This window comes from Emydura macquarii, unplaced genomic scaffold (genome assembly GCF_026122565.2).
Source record: "Emydura macquarii macquarii isolate MOO-44397 ecotype Brisbane River unplaced genomic scaffold, CSIRO-AGI_Emac_v2 contig_3235, whole genome shotgun sequence".
NCBI classification, from domain to species: Eukaryota; Metazoa; Chordata; order Testudines; family Chelidae; genus Emydura; species Emydura macquarii.
In genome coordinates, this window is record NW_027133372.1 from 655,947 (window position 1) to 671,476 (window position 15,530).

The 15,530-nt window shown below is 53.4% G+C and overlaps 1 protein-coding gene across 2 annotated transcripts; it reads right to left on the minus strand.

The window, feature by feature from the left end:
* Positions 1–6,263: 6,263 nt before the first annotated feature.
* On the minus strand, positions 6,264–14,781 carry ACY3 (aminoacylase 3). 2 transcript variants are annotated; one of them, XM_067531987.1, is made up of 8 exons: positions 14,722–14,770; positions 14,239–14,324; positions 11,492–11,745; positions 10,635–10,830; positions 10,452–10,545; positions 8,411–8,518; positions 7,958–8,067; positions 6,264–7,103 (listed from the first exon to the last, which is right to left on the minus strand). In XM_067531987.1, the coding sequence occupies exons 3-8, from the start codon at positions 11,722–11,724 to the stop codon at positions 6,912–6,914; spliced, it is 933 nt and encodes a 310-aa protein (XP_067388088.1). In that variant the 5' UTR covers positions 11,725–11,745; positions 14,239–14,324; positions 14,722–14,770; the 3' UTR covers positions 6,264–6,911. The 2 variants fall into 2 exon arrangements, with proteins under 2 accessions (XP_067388088.1, XP_067388089.1); XM_067531988.1 differs by lacking the exon at positions 14,239–14,324 and having other exon boundaries at positions 14,722–14,781.
* Positions 14,782–15,530: the final 749 nt, after the last annotated feature.

Below are 15,530 nucleotides of genomic sequence, written 5' to 3' on the forward strand. Positions count from 1 at the left end.
GTCCATGGTGCTGCAAGTTCCTTTCAGGCAACACTCCTCTAACTCCAACAAAGAACTGACTGCCTCAGCTAACTTTGCAGCTCCTTTTGTACTAGCCTGCAACCCTCCGATTGGCTAGCCCTTTGCAGCCTGCCACTGATTGGCTGCTTTTCTGCAGCCACTCTAGGTTGCTTGGAGGACTTAGCTCTACTGCTCTTTTCCTGGTATAAGTGTGGCAGGACCCTGAGGCCTCCAGCAGGGGGCTCCTGGGCCTAGCCCACCCTGTTAGATAACCCAATATCATTTCTTTCTTTTTTTAAAATTTCATGACATGGAGGTGTATAAATCATGATTTTTGAATTCTTGTGGTTGTCAAGCAATCTAAGTTCCTGGAGGATAGAGCCATCAATGGCTATTAGCCTAGATGGTCAAGGATGCAACTCCATGCTCTGGGTGTCCCTAGCCTCTGACTGCCAGAAGCTGGGAGTGGATGACAGGGAATGGATCATTCGATGATTTACTGTTCTGTTCATTCCCTCTGAAACACCTGGCACTGGCCACTGTCAAAAGACTGGATGCTGGGCTAGATGGAACATTGGTCTGACACAGTGAAGCTGTTCTTATGTTCAGTAAAAATTACAGTAGATTTTTGCCTTTGAGAAGGATGTAATATGAGATAGTACACTGCCCTTATTGAATATTTGGGAACCAAGTTCTACACACAGGCAGTGATATGCAAAAAAGCACTAAAGGCTGGGTTGAGAGGCAAAATAAAAGTTGAGAAAGGCAACCCACATTGGTGGATCGAATGAAAATGAAGAAGTTTTGACACCAGGTCGGGAAATCAGTCAGACTGGAGGTCACATGACCCAACAGAATAAATTTGTGCCATAAAAATAAAACTTCAGAAATAAAAAATTCAAGATTTAAAACCAGAGTAAAAACATAGTGTGATGGGACCCCCGGGGTACGACCTGGAACTGTGGGACCGCTGTGCCCCTTTACCTCTCCTACCTGAGCTGGCTCTCCCGATGCTTTGCTAGTGACAAGCAATGAACCCCTTTAGGCACTGTTATCACTCAGGCTTGGTCTCAACTACAGAGTCAGGATGACATAAGGCAGATTATGTCAATTTAACTACGTCAGTGTCTACACCACAGTCTTACTCCCACTCATGTCAGTGCCCTACTACACCAACATCATAACTCCACCTCCATGAGAGGCTTATGTCGGTGTAGGTAGGGCGATGCAGTGTCTGACTTCAGAGTAAATGGGGGAGGAATGAGGTGATCTCCTGGTGCCACTGTCCCTTCTTCTATCCTTTCCATTCATGTCCCAAGGAAGGTACTGGCCCAGGCATGTTCTGGTGGGCCCTGCTGAGGCACAGAGTTGAGCAAGCCCCGTTGTGTGGAGCTTGCTCAACTGTCTCTTATTAAATTGTAAATCTCTTGTGCACGATTTCCTTGATGGTCAATGGCTGCCTGGCATGGGTCCCCACCTTTGTTGCCAACCTCACAACATAGTTGAACAACAAACACATAGGAAAATCTCATAACTTCATACACGCTAACGACATAAGTATTCTGACAGAACAATCGGTTTCAGCAGATCATGACCTTTCATGTGGTATCTTACATGGCTGCTTTGTATGAAATATCACAACCATCTATAAATGATGAATATGGGGGTCACAGGGTGCTACTGTGAGGCCCAGTGCATCACGTATAGGAAGTGCTATATTAGAAACACAGATGTCATTGCTAAAACCACTAGCAACTATTTGCTTATAAATATTTTCAATGATCGTTTGCTATTAAAATATAACTTAAATGACAGCCAGCACAATATGCATCCGTCTGCACCTTGCTGACAAAGATAAACGATGACGTGCTAAAAGTGATAAGAGAAATAAAAAAAAAAACCCCACTATAAAAAGTAAACAGAAGGAGCAAGACTATATGTAGAATGGATTACAAGAAAAGGAGTGCAATTAGGGAATCACAGCAGCAGATGAGACAAATTTGTGAACTGCTGTGAGACTTCATGCAGACATAGCAACTGCGAAAGGATTCTTTTAAACAGAGGCAGCGCTGCCAGTGGGGCTTGCGGGGGCTAGAGTCACCCCAAAATGTGCATTAGTTCCCTGTAGCAGTTGCTGCTCTCTGGCTGCCCAGCTCTGGAGGCAGAGCAGAGAGAGCAGCGGTAGCGGGCCGGGCGCCCAGCTACAGCAGCAGCACCGAAGTAAATCTGGGTGGGGTGCCAGGGTGCCCGAGAGCAGCTCCTGCCCGATGTCCTTGCCCACCAAAGTGCATTGCCCAGGGCAGGTGGTGGGGCCGGGGCTCCCCACAGCTGCCCACTCCTGAGCCCTGTCCACTCTGATCACTGCTCCCCAAGGGCTCTACTGGCCCTGGAGCCAGGTCCCCTCACTCAGACGGCTCTGTGAGCAGCCAGCATCCGGTTTCCAGGACCTGGCCAGGGGGCGGGGCCTTAGGGGGCAGAGGAGGAGTTGGGGCCTCCTGAGGAGGACCAGGGGGTGGGGCCACCGAGGGGGTGGGGCCTCATGGCGGGGTGGCAGCCCCTCCCCCATTTTCTGTCTAGCCCACCTCAGTCCCCCCCCACCAGGAAGAGGTTGATGCTGCCCCTAGTCTCCAGCCGGCGGACATGACTTCTGAGCAAGGGCCATTCGTGCTGCACTCCCAGGGGTGCCGCCAGGAAGACACCGCAGCCCCAGGCTTCAGCGGTCTTCAGAGCTAACGTTTAACCCTGGCCTTTGGCCAACGCCACCAGCCGCTTCTCTGCCTCCCGTGGGGCTGGTTAAAACTAAATCCCAGCGCTGGGCATGCAGCAGCTTAGCCCAAAGAAGGGCCCATTTCCTGCTCTCGGCCCCAGCTGCAGCTAAAGCCTGCGTCCAAAGGGGGCTCCTCAATGCAGACTCGGGACCACGCAGGAAGGCAGGCTGTGTCTGGGGGTGGCAGAGGCGTGCTGAGCAATCCCCTGTGAAGGCAGGGGCAGCAGCTGGAGCCAGCCCACTGGTGAGACTCGTGGCAGCAGGGGGCACTCGGGAGCAAAGTCATGATTTTGGGGGGAGGGGTGGTTGTTAACGATCATGTTTATTGCCCTGGCCCCAAACGAGGAGAAGAAAACAATGGACTGGATCCCACTGGGCATGTGTGTGTGTGGGGTGGGGAGGAGGGGTAAGTCCTCCTGCTTGCGACAGACCCATCCCCTGCCACCCGGAGCCTCTTCTGCTTCCCCGCAGCAGGTTGAAACTGGTCTCCATGCTCACCTGGTTCTGGGCTAGGCCATAGGATGCCTGATGGGACTCACATCATCTCCCCCCCCCGACCTTTGGCCCTGTTTCCCCATCCCATCACTTTCCTGGCTCCAGGCCCCATGCCTCCCCCACCACTGTCCTCCCCCCAAGACAGCTGCTGCTCTCTTCACGCTCCCACCCCTGCCCCTATTCCCTCCGCACCTCTTTCCCTCCACCCCCGCAAGCTCCTGCATTGCTCATGTGGCTGTAGTCAACTCAATACATTTCACTTCCTCACCCTTGTGTCCCACCCTGACAGTAAGTGCCAGGACCTTTTACCACCTGTGGAGAGTAAGGAGCACCGGTGAGCCAGCCTCTATTCTATCAGAGTCCCACAGCCCACCAGGGATATCAGCTGACAGCTCCTCCATGGAGCCATGAGCCCAGCCGTGTGCCTGCTGCGGTTCTTCTGACATCTGCCCATTCTGCAGCGTGAGGAGACCCCTGGCAGACATCTACCTGGAGTGTGCCAGGTTGCAACTCCTTTTTCAGCTCCTCCAGAATCTTCTCCTAAGGTTCTGGCAGCACTTTTCCCCCACACTGCTTCCTTTATGCACACCCTATTGGTAGCCCCATGCAGTCGCGAGATCTCCTCGTCCGCCTCCTCCTGGCACTGGCCAAGATGGCCGTTTATAACACCAGGAGGAGGGTGGTAGAAGGGCAGGTGCTCTGTGACTGTGGGGCCTATATCCGCTCCTCCCTTGGCTCCCATATCTGGGCAGAGCTCCACTAACCGTATCTGCTGGCTCCTTAGACATCTGCAAGAAGCGTTGGGCATCGGCTGAGGTTCTCTGCTTGCTGACCCCCGCCAGTTCTCTACTTAGAATCATAGAAACATAGAATATTAGAGTTGGAAGGGACCTCAGGAGGTCATCTAGTCCAACCCCCTGCTCAAAGCAGGACTAACCTCAGCTAAATCATCCCAGCCAGGGCTTTGTCAAGCCTCAGCTTAAAAACCTCTAAGGATGTAGATTCCACCACCTCCCTAGGTAACCCATTCCAGTGCTTCACCACCCTCCTAGAAAAAACTTTTTCCTAATGTCCAACCTAGACCTCCCTCCCTGTAACTTGAGACCATTGCTCCTTGTTCTGTCATCTGCCACCATCGAGAACAGCCTAGGCCCATCCTCCCTGGAACTCCCTTTCAGGTAGTTAAAGGCCGCTATCAAATCCCCCCATCATACTTCTCTTTTGCAGACTAAACAAGCCCAGTTCCCTTAGTCTCTCATAAGTCCTGTGCTCCAGCCCCCTAATCATTTTTGTTGCCCTCCGCTGTACTCTCTCCAACTCGTCCACATCCTTTTTGTAGTGGGGGGCCCAAAACTGGACACAATATTCTAAATGCGGCCTCACCAATGCCAAATAGAGGGGAATAATCACTTCCCGTGACCTGCTGGCAATGCCCCTCCTAATGCAGCCCAATATGCTATTAGCCTTCTTGAAAACCAGGGCACGCTGCTGACTCATATCCAGCTTTTTATCCACTGTTACCCCCAGGTCCTTTTCTGCAGAACTGCTGCCTAGCTCGTCGGTCCCCAGTCTATAGCTGTGCATGGGATTCTTCCTTCCTAAGTGGAGGACTCTGCACTTTTCTTTGTTGAACCTCATTAGATTTCTTTTGGCCCAAACCTCCAGTTTGTTTAGGTCCTTCTGTATCCTAACCCTACCTTCCAGGGTATCTACCACGCCCCCCAGCTTAGTGTCATTTGCAAACTTGCTGAGGGTGCAATCTACCCTATCCTCCAGATCATTAATAAAGATGTTGAACAAAACCGGCCCCAGGACCGACCCCTGGGGAACTTCGCTTGTGACCGGCTCCCAGCTAGACATGGAGCCATTGATCACTACTCGTTGAGCCCTATGTTCTAGCCAGTTCTCTATCCATTTTATAGTCCGTTCATCCAACCCATACTTCTTTAACTTGCTGATAAGAATACTGTGAGAGACAGTATCAAAAGCTTTGCTAAAGTCAAGGTATATCACATCCACCGCCTTCCCTACATCCACAGAGCCAGTCACCTCATCATAGAATGCAATCAGGTTGGTCAGGCATGACTTTCCCTTGGTGAATCCATATTGACTGTTCCTGATCACCTTCCTCTCTTCCAAGTGCCTTAAAATGGATTTCTTATGACCCTTCGACCCTCACGCCCAGTCTTGGTTTTTCATTTATTGCCCCCCCAACTTCATTTGTGCTGTGGAATCAGAAAAATGACTGTCAGGATGCGTTAGACTGAAACTATGATAGAAATGCTAGATTAAATTACAGACAGGATGCCTTGGACTGAAACTGTGATAGAAATCCCAAATGCGAGTTGAATGTCTTAGCCCTACCATCTAAATGCAAATTCGTTAGTCTATGTGTAAAACTTAGCCTCCTTTGATGTCCGAACACGGACATCTCCTCTTCTGATAAGATAGCAAGTGTCTGTACGTGAGCCAAGACTTCCTGGCACCAGAAGACCCACCCGGACAGGCTAGCACCGGGAGACCCCCATTGTGTGTTGTAATTACCTTACAGGTGGTAAATAACCTGCTAATTAAACTCCACTGTATGATCTATATGTAAAATGAATCTTATAGAAACCTATATAAGTCCTTTGTATCTGGTAGCAAGGCGAAGTTCCAATGATCAGCACAGGGACGTGCTGCCTGGGCTTCCCTATAGCTATAGCTGTTTGTGTGTGTCACAAATAAAGCTCTACTCGATCTAACCCTAAAAGAGAAGCTGCCTGATCTTTTCCACGATGGTGCCTGCCCACTTTCTGGATTTCAATAGGTGCAGTCAACTCAGGTTGTGCCTCTCCCAAACTGCCGGGGCCCCAGCAGAGGGGGTCATTGAGAGCACAGGAGAGACAGGTGCCTTGCTCTCAATGCCAAGGCCCAGCACCACAACAGACAGCAGTAACAATTATAGGAAAAATCTGGCTCAGCCCCTGTTGCAGCGCTGGGCTGGAGCATGCTCAGTCAGTCACCCACTGGGGAGGGCCCCTGTGTAGCCTGGTCCGCTCTAGGCTGTGGAGCTGGGAGGGGATGGTGCATGCTTAGTGTAGACAGACTCTTCAGGGAATTCAAAAGGCTCTAGTGAGCATGTGCAAGCTCAGATTCTCCAAAGGCCTATAACTTGGCCATATTTGAATGGATGCCCATGGGGAGAGCAAAAGGCACATCGCTGCCTCAAAGGCCACCCTGCTGCTGAAATTTAAGTCCCTGCTCCAGCCCATGGGGCCGCTAGAGCATTTCAAAGAAACTGTTGTAGAAATTAACAGGGCAAAACAATGTCTTCTGCCTTAGCCTCATTCACAGAAAAAGGCTGAAACGTTTCCCAAAAAATGTCCACCAGGCCTGGAGAGTTGCAGCCTGACCGGTTAAAGTCTGGCACAGTTATAAGAAAGAAAAAACAGAGGCGGACACTGGGAAGCGTCAGGGAAATTCAAACTTGATAACAGGCGGTGCTAGCAGATGGTGCATTCAACACCCAGCCCAGTCCCTCCATCACCGCACAAGGAAGGATGATGCCCTCCTGGTAACACCCATCCCGTCCCTCATGGCACACACCGTCACATTCATTCAATCCCTGTTTATTCCCTCTTAGCCCTTGGCCCTCCTGGCCCCAGGCTCACTCTCTCTGCAGGCTGGGGACAGAGAACGTGCGCTTCTCCAGCTTGGCAAAGGCCACCTTCTTCTCATAGTAGGCGGCTTCGTTGATGAAGGCTGGGTAGATGGTGGCGTCGCCCTCGTACAGGATCTCCTCCCCACTGAAGGTCTGGAAGATTGGGTCCCCAGGATTCAAGGGGAGGAAATCTTTATCCTAAGGGTGGAACAAATTGGTGATAGGCTGGGGCTGGAGTAGCTGGGAACTCCCACAACACCCATTGCTCCTGCCTCGCTCCCTACAGCACCCCCTGCTGGTTGAGGCCAGGATCCCCATTGTTCTGGGATTACCCTCTGCTAACTGAACACTTTATTAGACATGTTGGCGAGACCCCATGCAGGTTAGAGCACCCTGCAAACGGAGCCCACCCCTTCTCCCGGCTGTTCTGTGTCAGCCAGCCTGCAGCTGTATTGCTACAGCCTGCAGTTTCCTTGAGCCTGAGGGCTGGGTGAGCAAGATCATGGAATTAACTCCATGTGCCCTGTGTCGAAGGGTCAACCCAGCTGCACCCACTGAGCTCGGGGGCTGACTTTGGCTCTGCCTCGTCATGGCTGAGCTTGCGGGGTCCAGGCCTTTATGCCGTTTGGGAGTGGAAACAAGAGCAGAGATGCCTCGGCTGCTCTAGAACTGGTATGAGAGCCCTGTTCCCGGCCTCCGCCGTGGGGCAGACTGGGGGAAGAAGGAGGATACATTGTGCTCTGGCTATTCTCTGCCCCCTGGGGTTGTGGAGAGTGAAGGGTAGCTCACAGCAGCCTTTGGGCTGCTCTAACTCACACCAGGGGCCAGGTGCACAGCCCACAATACAGGGAGCACAGAGGTGGTTTAAAGCCACCTCCTCCTTGCTCTGTCCAGAGCTCATGGGCAGCGAAGGAGAAGCTGAGCTGGTGAGTCAGGCCGTCATTGCCAGGGCTGGCTTTGTGGGCAATCTGGAGCCACGGCCGTGATTCCTCCCTCTCTGAGAGAAGGGCAGTGCGGGGCCTGGGACCATCCTATTCCCAGCCCACACCCACCTGCAGCTTGGGGTGCACCATGGCCGAGATCTCCCCATCAGGATAGCGGGGATAGTCCATGCGCCCGGTGATCTTGTAGGCTTCAATCTCAAAGGCAGGGCACACTGAGCCTACAGGGCAAAGGGGACAGCAGGGGGCTCAGAATGGGGGGCTGTGTAGGAAGGCCACCCTTCCCCCCCCAGTTAATCACAGGCGCCCACTGTTGCAGCCCATCCACTGTGTTTGGAGCGGAAGGAGCCCCACTCAAAGCAGTGAGGTGGGAGAAGGGCCTCACACCATGTTCAAGGCCACTGCAGAGCAATGCATGATGGGATCCCATCTCCCCAGGTTCTGCTGCACAGCAATGCATGATGGGATAGCTCACCCCACGGCCTGCTGCGGAGCAATGTATGATGGGATATCTCCTGGCCCCTCTGGGATCACTTCAGGGTGACGCCTGACGGCATAGCTCACCTTTGTTAAAGAGTTCAATGAAGTCCAGGGCACAGGCCATGAGGGCTCTCATCTGAGCGAACAGGTCGGCTCTCACCACCCCCTGAGGCTGCGGTCCCAGTTCCAATGCTGCATGGAGAACACAGGGACCCAGTTATGGCTTGGCCACTGTGCCCTCCCCAGCGCATGCTGCAAGGAGTCCCCTGAACATGCTCCAATGCCCATTGCCACCCCTGGGGCCCTGTCCAAAGGGAGATCAGCCCCCACCACCTCCCTCAGTCACAGCTATTCCCCAGATGCCTGCTGAAATATCACCCCAGTGTCCTTCCACCCTGCAGCCCAGTGCCCTCTCATCCAACCCACCCCCTTTGTCACACACCTGGCCCTCACCACTCCCAAGACTTGCCCCCACTTATGGGCCAGTGGAAAAGGCTCTGGACGGGCATGTAGATGTCATGGGGTCCATCCCTGCCTCTGCCACCAACCCGAGGTAGGACTTCAAACCCACCCCTCTCTGCAGCCACCTGAACTAGCTCAGCTGGTAGAGCATTAGCCTAGTGATCTAAGCCTGGCTCAATCCCAGGTTTTAGCAAAGCTTTAATTCCAATGGAGGGAGACAAGCTAATGAAGCTAAAGGGCAGTATTGGCCCAAGAGCGAAGGGGGATAACCTGACCACGAATAAACGTAGGCTGGAAAGGAAAGGTGGTTTCTGCCCATCAGAGCAGCGAGGAGCTGGGCCAGCCTCCCAATGGGGTCGGAGGGCTGTGGAGGGCAATTCCCTGCTGTATCCTGGACAAACCTTCATTCTATGAGGTTTAACTTAATTCCATGAGTTTCAGCATCCTTGTCTTGAAAATGTAGGTGTTTGTATGTTATTGGGGGCTGTATGGAACATCTCCGGGTGGGACAGGATAAATGTAAACCCTGGATGTGTTAGGAGCTTCCAAGGACTATTTGAAGCAATGGGCAGGATAAGTCAGGACTTTTCAAGTGAAGTGAGTTCCCCAGGAAATCTCGAGTGGGAGGGGGATACACACGTAAACCCTCCAGCTATGCAAGATGTTTCGCCCTGAGGAGGGGATCTTTGCTTGACCACCTGTTACATGGGGACAAGAGCATAGGGCCAAGCTGCAAGGCTTGTTCTGAGCTACCAGCTGTGATGAACTGGTGACCACAGAAATACCCCCTGGGTGAAGTCTCAAGGGCTGGTCACCCAGGCAGAGCCATGGCGGGGAGTTGGGGTGATCTCTGGGAGGCTTATCGCATGTGTGTAGGTTCTTTTGTTTTAGCAGGTTTTCTCTGTCATGCTTTCTCCTTAGGAATAAGTGCGCTTGCTTGGAAGAGCTGTGTGATAACTTAGCTGGGTAGTTGTAGCCATGCGGGTCCCAGGATTGTCACAACTTACCGTGGGCAGTTACACTGTTTATTGTCTCTGGGGACAAAGTCAAGCAGGCCTGCTGATGCACTCACAGTGTGGGCAAGAAACTGCACAGCCTGGAAATACCCCGGGGTTAGGAGGGAGAGACACGCAGCTCTCCACCCAAGACAGATGACTGTCAAGGAGGTGGGAGCTAGAGCACATGTCCTTGCTGGACCACAAGAAGGTGGAAACACAGGTGCAGTTGCCCTGAATAGTGAGCTTGGGTAGGGGTGGGAGGAAAAGAGGAGCAACAGGGAAGGAGCCATGGAGATGAGGGAAAGGGAAGGCACTGGGGAAAGGGCTGGGGGGGAGCATAGGCTTGGGGGTAAGGAACCAAAGGGCAAGGCTTGAGGGCTGGGGAGAAAAGGGCTGGGCTTAGGAGTAGGGTGGGGGAAGAACTTTGGAGTAGGGGGAGGAACTTGGGAATGGGGAGGTGGGACTGGGGGGGTGCAGTGGAGGCTGGGCATAGGGCAGAGGAGGCTGGAGGTGTGAAGCTGCCGGAACGGAAGTGGGATGGTGAGGAGATGGTGTAACCGAGGACGGGGTGGGGTGCAGTAGCACTCGCTGGGCAATGACATTTCCTGCCCCAGGGCAGACTCGCTCACTCTCCAGGGCTCCCCCCGGCAGCACCCACTTCCTACCAAGCCCGGCTTTGGCCACCGAGTCAATGGAGTAGGTCTCTTCGCCTGGCATTTTGTACAGGTAGATGGGGCAGGGGCTCAGCATGTGGTGCGTCTGGGGAGAGAGAGGGGAGTGGTTAGGATGGGGGACCCAGCCCAGCATGGGGTGAGTGGGGGAGAGGGCTGGGGGGGGGCCAGCCCAACCTGGATGTAATGGCACATGTGCATGGGCAGCAGGCTCTCCTCCGAGTCCACGATGAGGCAGGTGCCCATGTTGGCCGTGGTGTTGTGCAGATCGAACATGAAGTCGAAGGCCTGGATCGAGTCCTTGGGGCCATAGGTCTGGTTAATCTCACGGGCCCGACCCACCTCGTAGGGCTCGTCCTCTGCCTCCACAGAGCTGGGACAGGGAGAGACGGGTCACAGGGAGCCACCAGAGCCTCAATGCCAGGGGAGGACTCCAAGTGGAGCTCACCCTCCTGCTGGGAACCAGTTCCCCTTCCACTCACATTGATGGCCCCCATCATGGCGTGGGAAAGGAGTCCCGGGGGGTCAGTGTGAGGGGCAGGGGGTCCCTCTGTGGCAGGGTCGGGGTCCCATAGGGGGCTGCAGTGTTAGGGGAAGCCTATCCACTGCTAAGAGGCATGTGATCAGTCACCCCACATGGTGCTCTCTCATGGGCTAGGAAGCCCAGCTCATGGAAGATCCCTGAGCATCCCATCATCCCCAGGGGTAGCAGTGCAGAGTGATGCATGCTGGGATAGCTCATCCCAACCCTGGAAACTGGTGCAGAACGATACTTCATGGGATACCTTACCCGTCATTGGAAGCCTCTGCAGAGTGATGTATCATTGGATAGGTTTCTCCACTCCCCAGGGACCAGTGCAGAGCGGTGCATGCTGGGAGAGCTCCCCCTCCCTCTTGAGGACCAGTGCAGAGTGGTGCATGCCGCGACAGCTCTCCCTACTCCCCCAAGAACCAGTGCAGGGTGGTGCATGCTGGAACAGCTCTCCCCTCCCACCAGGGACCAGTGAAGAGCGGAGCATGTTGGGACAGCTCACCTGAGGAACTCGGTGGTGAAGGTACGGTTCAGGTCCTGCCCCACATAACGCACGCACTTCTCAATGGCACGCAGGTTGCCCAGGAAGGGCGTGACCGTGAAGCTGCTGCGCTGCAGCTCTGTAGGGTCCCGCAGCCAGTGCTTGGCCAGGTAGATGCCCGACATCTCGTTGCCATGGGTGCCCCCGCTCACCGCCACACGGCTCAGGGGTTTGAGACGGCGAGGGGCTGCCATTCCTCCTTTGCTGCTCTGCTCCTGTTGGAGGGGGAAGAACAGAGGACGCTTCCCAGGTAAGAGCCCACATGGGATCTTCTCCAACCAGGGCTCTTCTGTCGCTCTGATCTCATCTCCACTGGCCTGGCATAGACTGGGAGGGCTGCTGGCCTCACTCCCCCGCACCTGTGCGGGGCTGATGCCCAGAAGCCAGCTGGGATGCCCCCTGCTACAGTCACCTTCCAGCTGGAGGAGCTGCTGGTATCTTCCCCCATAAGGATCTACTAGGGCTTCAATTCCCCTGGCAGTAATGCCTCCCTCAGAAAGAGGAGCATGGAACCCACTGTGACGTTCTACGGATTAGGGTGACCATTTCTAATCTTATGGATATCAATATTGCAAGGTGATAATGAATCTTACACGATATTCCATGTAAGGCATCAATGGAAAAGTTACACATTGCTAAGTATGATAATCTTATCTATGTGTGTGCATCAGCTTTGTACTGTAAGTGATGAATGTGTGATATTCTGTATCTAAAAACCCCTGTTGTGCTGCTGAGCGACGCCCCCAGCCAGATTATTGTCAGCACTGTCCAACCCAATCAAGAGCCAATGAGCCCAAGGAGAGCAGCCAGGGGCTAGCTTTATGAATCATTGGAACATGTAGGGATATACCTGCGGACGGGAACTCTAAGACTTTTCCTCGCCCATGTGGTGTGTTTGAAACACACACAGGATGTACAAGCCATATGGCAGAAACTATCAAATGCAGCTCACACTCCACTTTGTCTTCATTCCTGCTTCCTACCTCTGGACCACACCCCTACAACTGAAGCTTTGAAACGAAGGACAGATCCTTCCAGGTACTGGGCGTACTCCAGAGGAACTGTACAAGCCAGCAAGCTCACCAGTACTGCTGAGCATCTCATCTATATGGACTTTGATGTCATTTGTATGTATCCAATTTCCTTTTATGATTTAACGTCTCATCTTGTTTGTTTCTTTCCTTTCATAATAAACCTTTAGTTTTAGATACTGAAAGATTGGCTGGCAGCGTGGTGTTTTGGGATAAGATCCAAACTAATACTAATCTGGCTATGTGGCTGTCCCTTTGAGGAACAGGAGAGCATTTTAGTAAAGGGAATAGAGTTTTAAATAATTTCTCCCTTTACTGGACCTAGTTGCTGATTGGGAGCCAGAGACTGAAATGCAATAAAGGGGCCTGTGCATTTCTTTCTTTCTTCTTTTTTTTTTAGCTTCTTGATAACCAGTGTGGGGAATGAGGAGCACTGTTTGTGACTGATTGGTGAATATAACATCAGCGTTAGCCACCAGTTTTGGGAGAATCTGCTTTTCTTTTTACAGCGTGCCTTGACCTTGGCATTTTCAGTAGGCTACCCTAGAGCAGTGTAGGTGTTACATGGGCTTCCCCTTGCTTAGCCCAGCCCACAGACAGTGCCCTGCTCTTCTTGGGAATCTGCTGGGGCAGTGCCTATGCCTGGCTTCACACTGCATGGCAGGGGCACTGGGGCCGGCTACCCTGGCTTTCGGCAGCTGCACTGGCCCATGGCAGGCTCTCCAAAGGCTGGATTACATATAGTACTAGTTAAAGACTGTGGGAGGCGCTGGAAGAGACTGAGGGCCTCAGGTAATAATAACAACACTCAGCTCTTAGCTAGCATTTTTCATCCATTAGCCCCATTTCACAGATGGGGAAAGTGAGGCAGGGGGTGAAGCAGTGACTTGCCCAAGGTCTCCCAGCAGCAGAGCTGGGCATAGAACCTGGGGATCCTGAGTCCCCATCCGGTGTTCTACCCACTCAACTATGCTGCCATGGAGATTGACCAGGCTTTGTGGGTGAGAATCTCCCTCCCCGGCTGTGGCACAGTGCCTGTCTCCTGCACGGATACTTGTCTCTCAGCTGCAAAGACTCAGCTACATACTCCACTGGCTGCGGCGGAAGGGGTGGCTGGAAGGCCAGCAACAGACCCCCTGCCTAGCTCTATGGGGCAATCAGGATTGGCTGGCTCTCTGGGTGACATACCCCATCATCGAGCAGGTCCCTGGAGGGGACCTGATGCTTTGAATCTGCAATGGGCCTTAAAGTTTAAAAAGCCCAACCTCCACCCCTTTCATATGCTCTTGGCCTGGCCAAAAGGGCACTAGACTATGACTCTGGAGACCTGGGCTCTGTCTTCAGCTCTGCCACTTTGGGCAAGTCCCTTCCCTGCTCCGTGCCTCAGTGGCCCCACTCTGTGTCTCAGTTACCACTCCCATTCTTTGGGATTGTTTCTCACGAGACATATACACAGCGACTTGCACAGCGGGGCCCTGATCTCAGCTACCGTAACACGCTCTGATGCAACACTCCCAGAACCCAAACCTATCCCGCCCCAGCAGTTTGCCTTCCCTGGCACCAGGCTCAGCCAGTGGCCACACAAACAAAGGCCACCAAAACTGGCTGGTTTAACAGCCCTTCAGTTTGCTAATTACATGACTGATTTAGTTCCCACTTGTACAACACCCCCCTTACCTGTCAGTCCCCCTTCCCCCCGCAGGGCTGTGAAGCCAGGGGGCACAGCCATGCCATCGCCCTATCCATCCAGTGCCACCCAGATCCTGGAGCAGAGGGATAAACTCTGGGGTTAAGTTCTGAATCCCTCACTCGGGTGATATCCCCTGCATTGGCTCTGCCTGGGCAACACCAGCTGGTTGCTACCCTAGGCAAAAGACATGTTCGTGCCAGTGGATGGGGGGGGGGGACATGATTCCCACCTGTGTGGGGAAGAGCTCAGGTTAGCACGAGATGGGAGGGGAGAACCCAGGGCCTGGAGGGGCGAGGCCTTGGGAATTGAGACACAGGCCTGTTTCAGATCTTGGTTGGTATCACAGGGTGACTGGCCCTTTAAGAGGGAGTGGGGTTCCAGAACACCTGTGACTGCTTCCCTGCTGCCTAGGGGACTCCTTCTCTCTCCTATAGGGCGTCGCCCCATGACACCCAGGCAGCCCCACTTACCCACAGGCAGAACGGGGAAGAGGCTCAGGATGGTCCAACGGGGGGACAGAATCCTCAGCGGGATGCCAGGGCTGAGGGCTTATAAGAGGAACACGAAAACCACAGGCAGGAAGCCAAATCCGCTAAGGTCACCAAAAAGAAAAACCCCAATGTCCCACAAGGATGGGGGTGGGGAGGAATTTCCAGGAGCCAGGACTGAGTGGGCTCTGAGACTGACCCTCCACCATTCCCTCATGAACCCTGCGCTCCCAGCGGAAGGAGGCAGAGGAACAGCAGGACTAGATCCCACCCGTGCCCCATCTAGCCCAGTATCCTGATTTGGACAGTAACCAGCCCCAGCTGCTTCACATGCAAGAAACCCTGCAGCTGTAGGATCAGCGGCCCCCTCCCCCGCAGGGGAAGTTCACTCCTGCCTCCAGTTAGAGGCTGTGAACTGTGCCCTGAAGCATTAGGGTTTAAAGTCTTTACACTGCCCTAGCTTATTCCTTGACTGTGTATCCTAACTCTGGATGGTCTCGTTTTCCTTCAAAACAATGGATCCTTTTAGGAATCCTGCTGAGCACCAGCAATAGCTTGTAGCAATGAGTTCCACAGGCCGATTGTTCACCATGCCCAAAGGCATTTCCTCTGATCAGTTTGGCTCCATTCCATGGAGCGGTCCCTTCTTTGTGCCAGGTGAGGGAATAGTGAGTGAAAAAGGCTAGAAATGTGCCAGCCAAAGGCATATCCTGGAACTGCTGAATGTTCACCTCTCAGGCTGTCGATAAAGAGCCCAGTTCAGATCCTGTCCACTGCCAGTTGAGGGGTGT

What these genes read in the sequence shown, in the direction of transcription:
- ACY3 (XM_067531988.1), bottom strand. Translation starts at nt 11,724, where the DNA reads ATGGCAGCCCCTCGCCGTCTCAAACCCCTGAGCCGTGTGGCGGTGAGC. An exon ending in ACATGTGCCATTACATCCAG is followed by an intron (nt 10,546 to 10,634) that starts GTTGGGCTGGCC and finishes CTCTCTCCCCAG; the next exon opens with ACGCACCACATGCTGAGCCC. An exon ending in GGTGGCCAAAGCCGGGCTTG is followed by an intron (nt 8,519 to 10,451) that starts GTAGGAAGTGGG and finishes TTCTCCATGCAG; the next exon opens with CATTGGAACTGGGACCGCAG.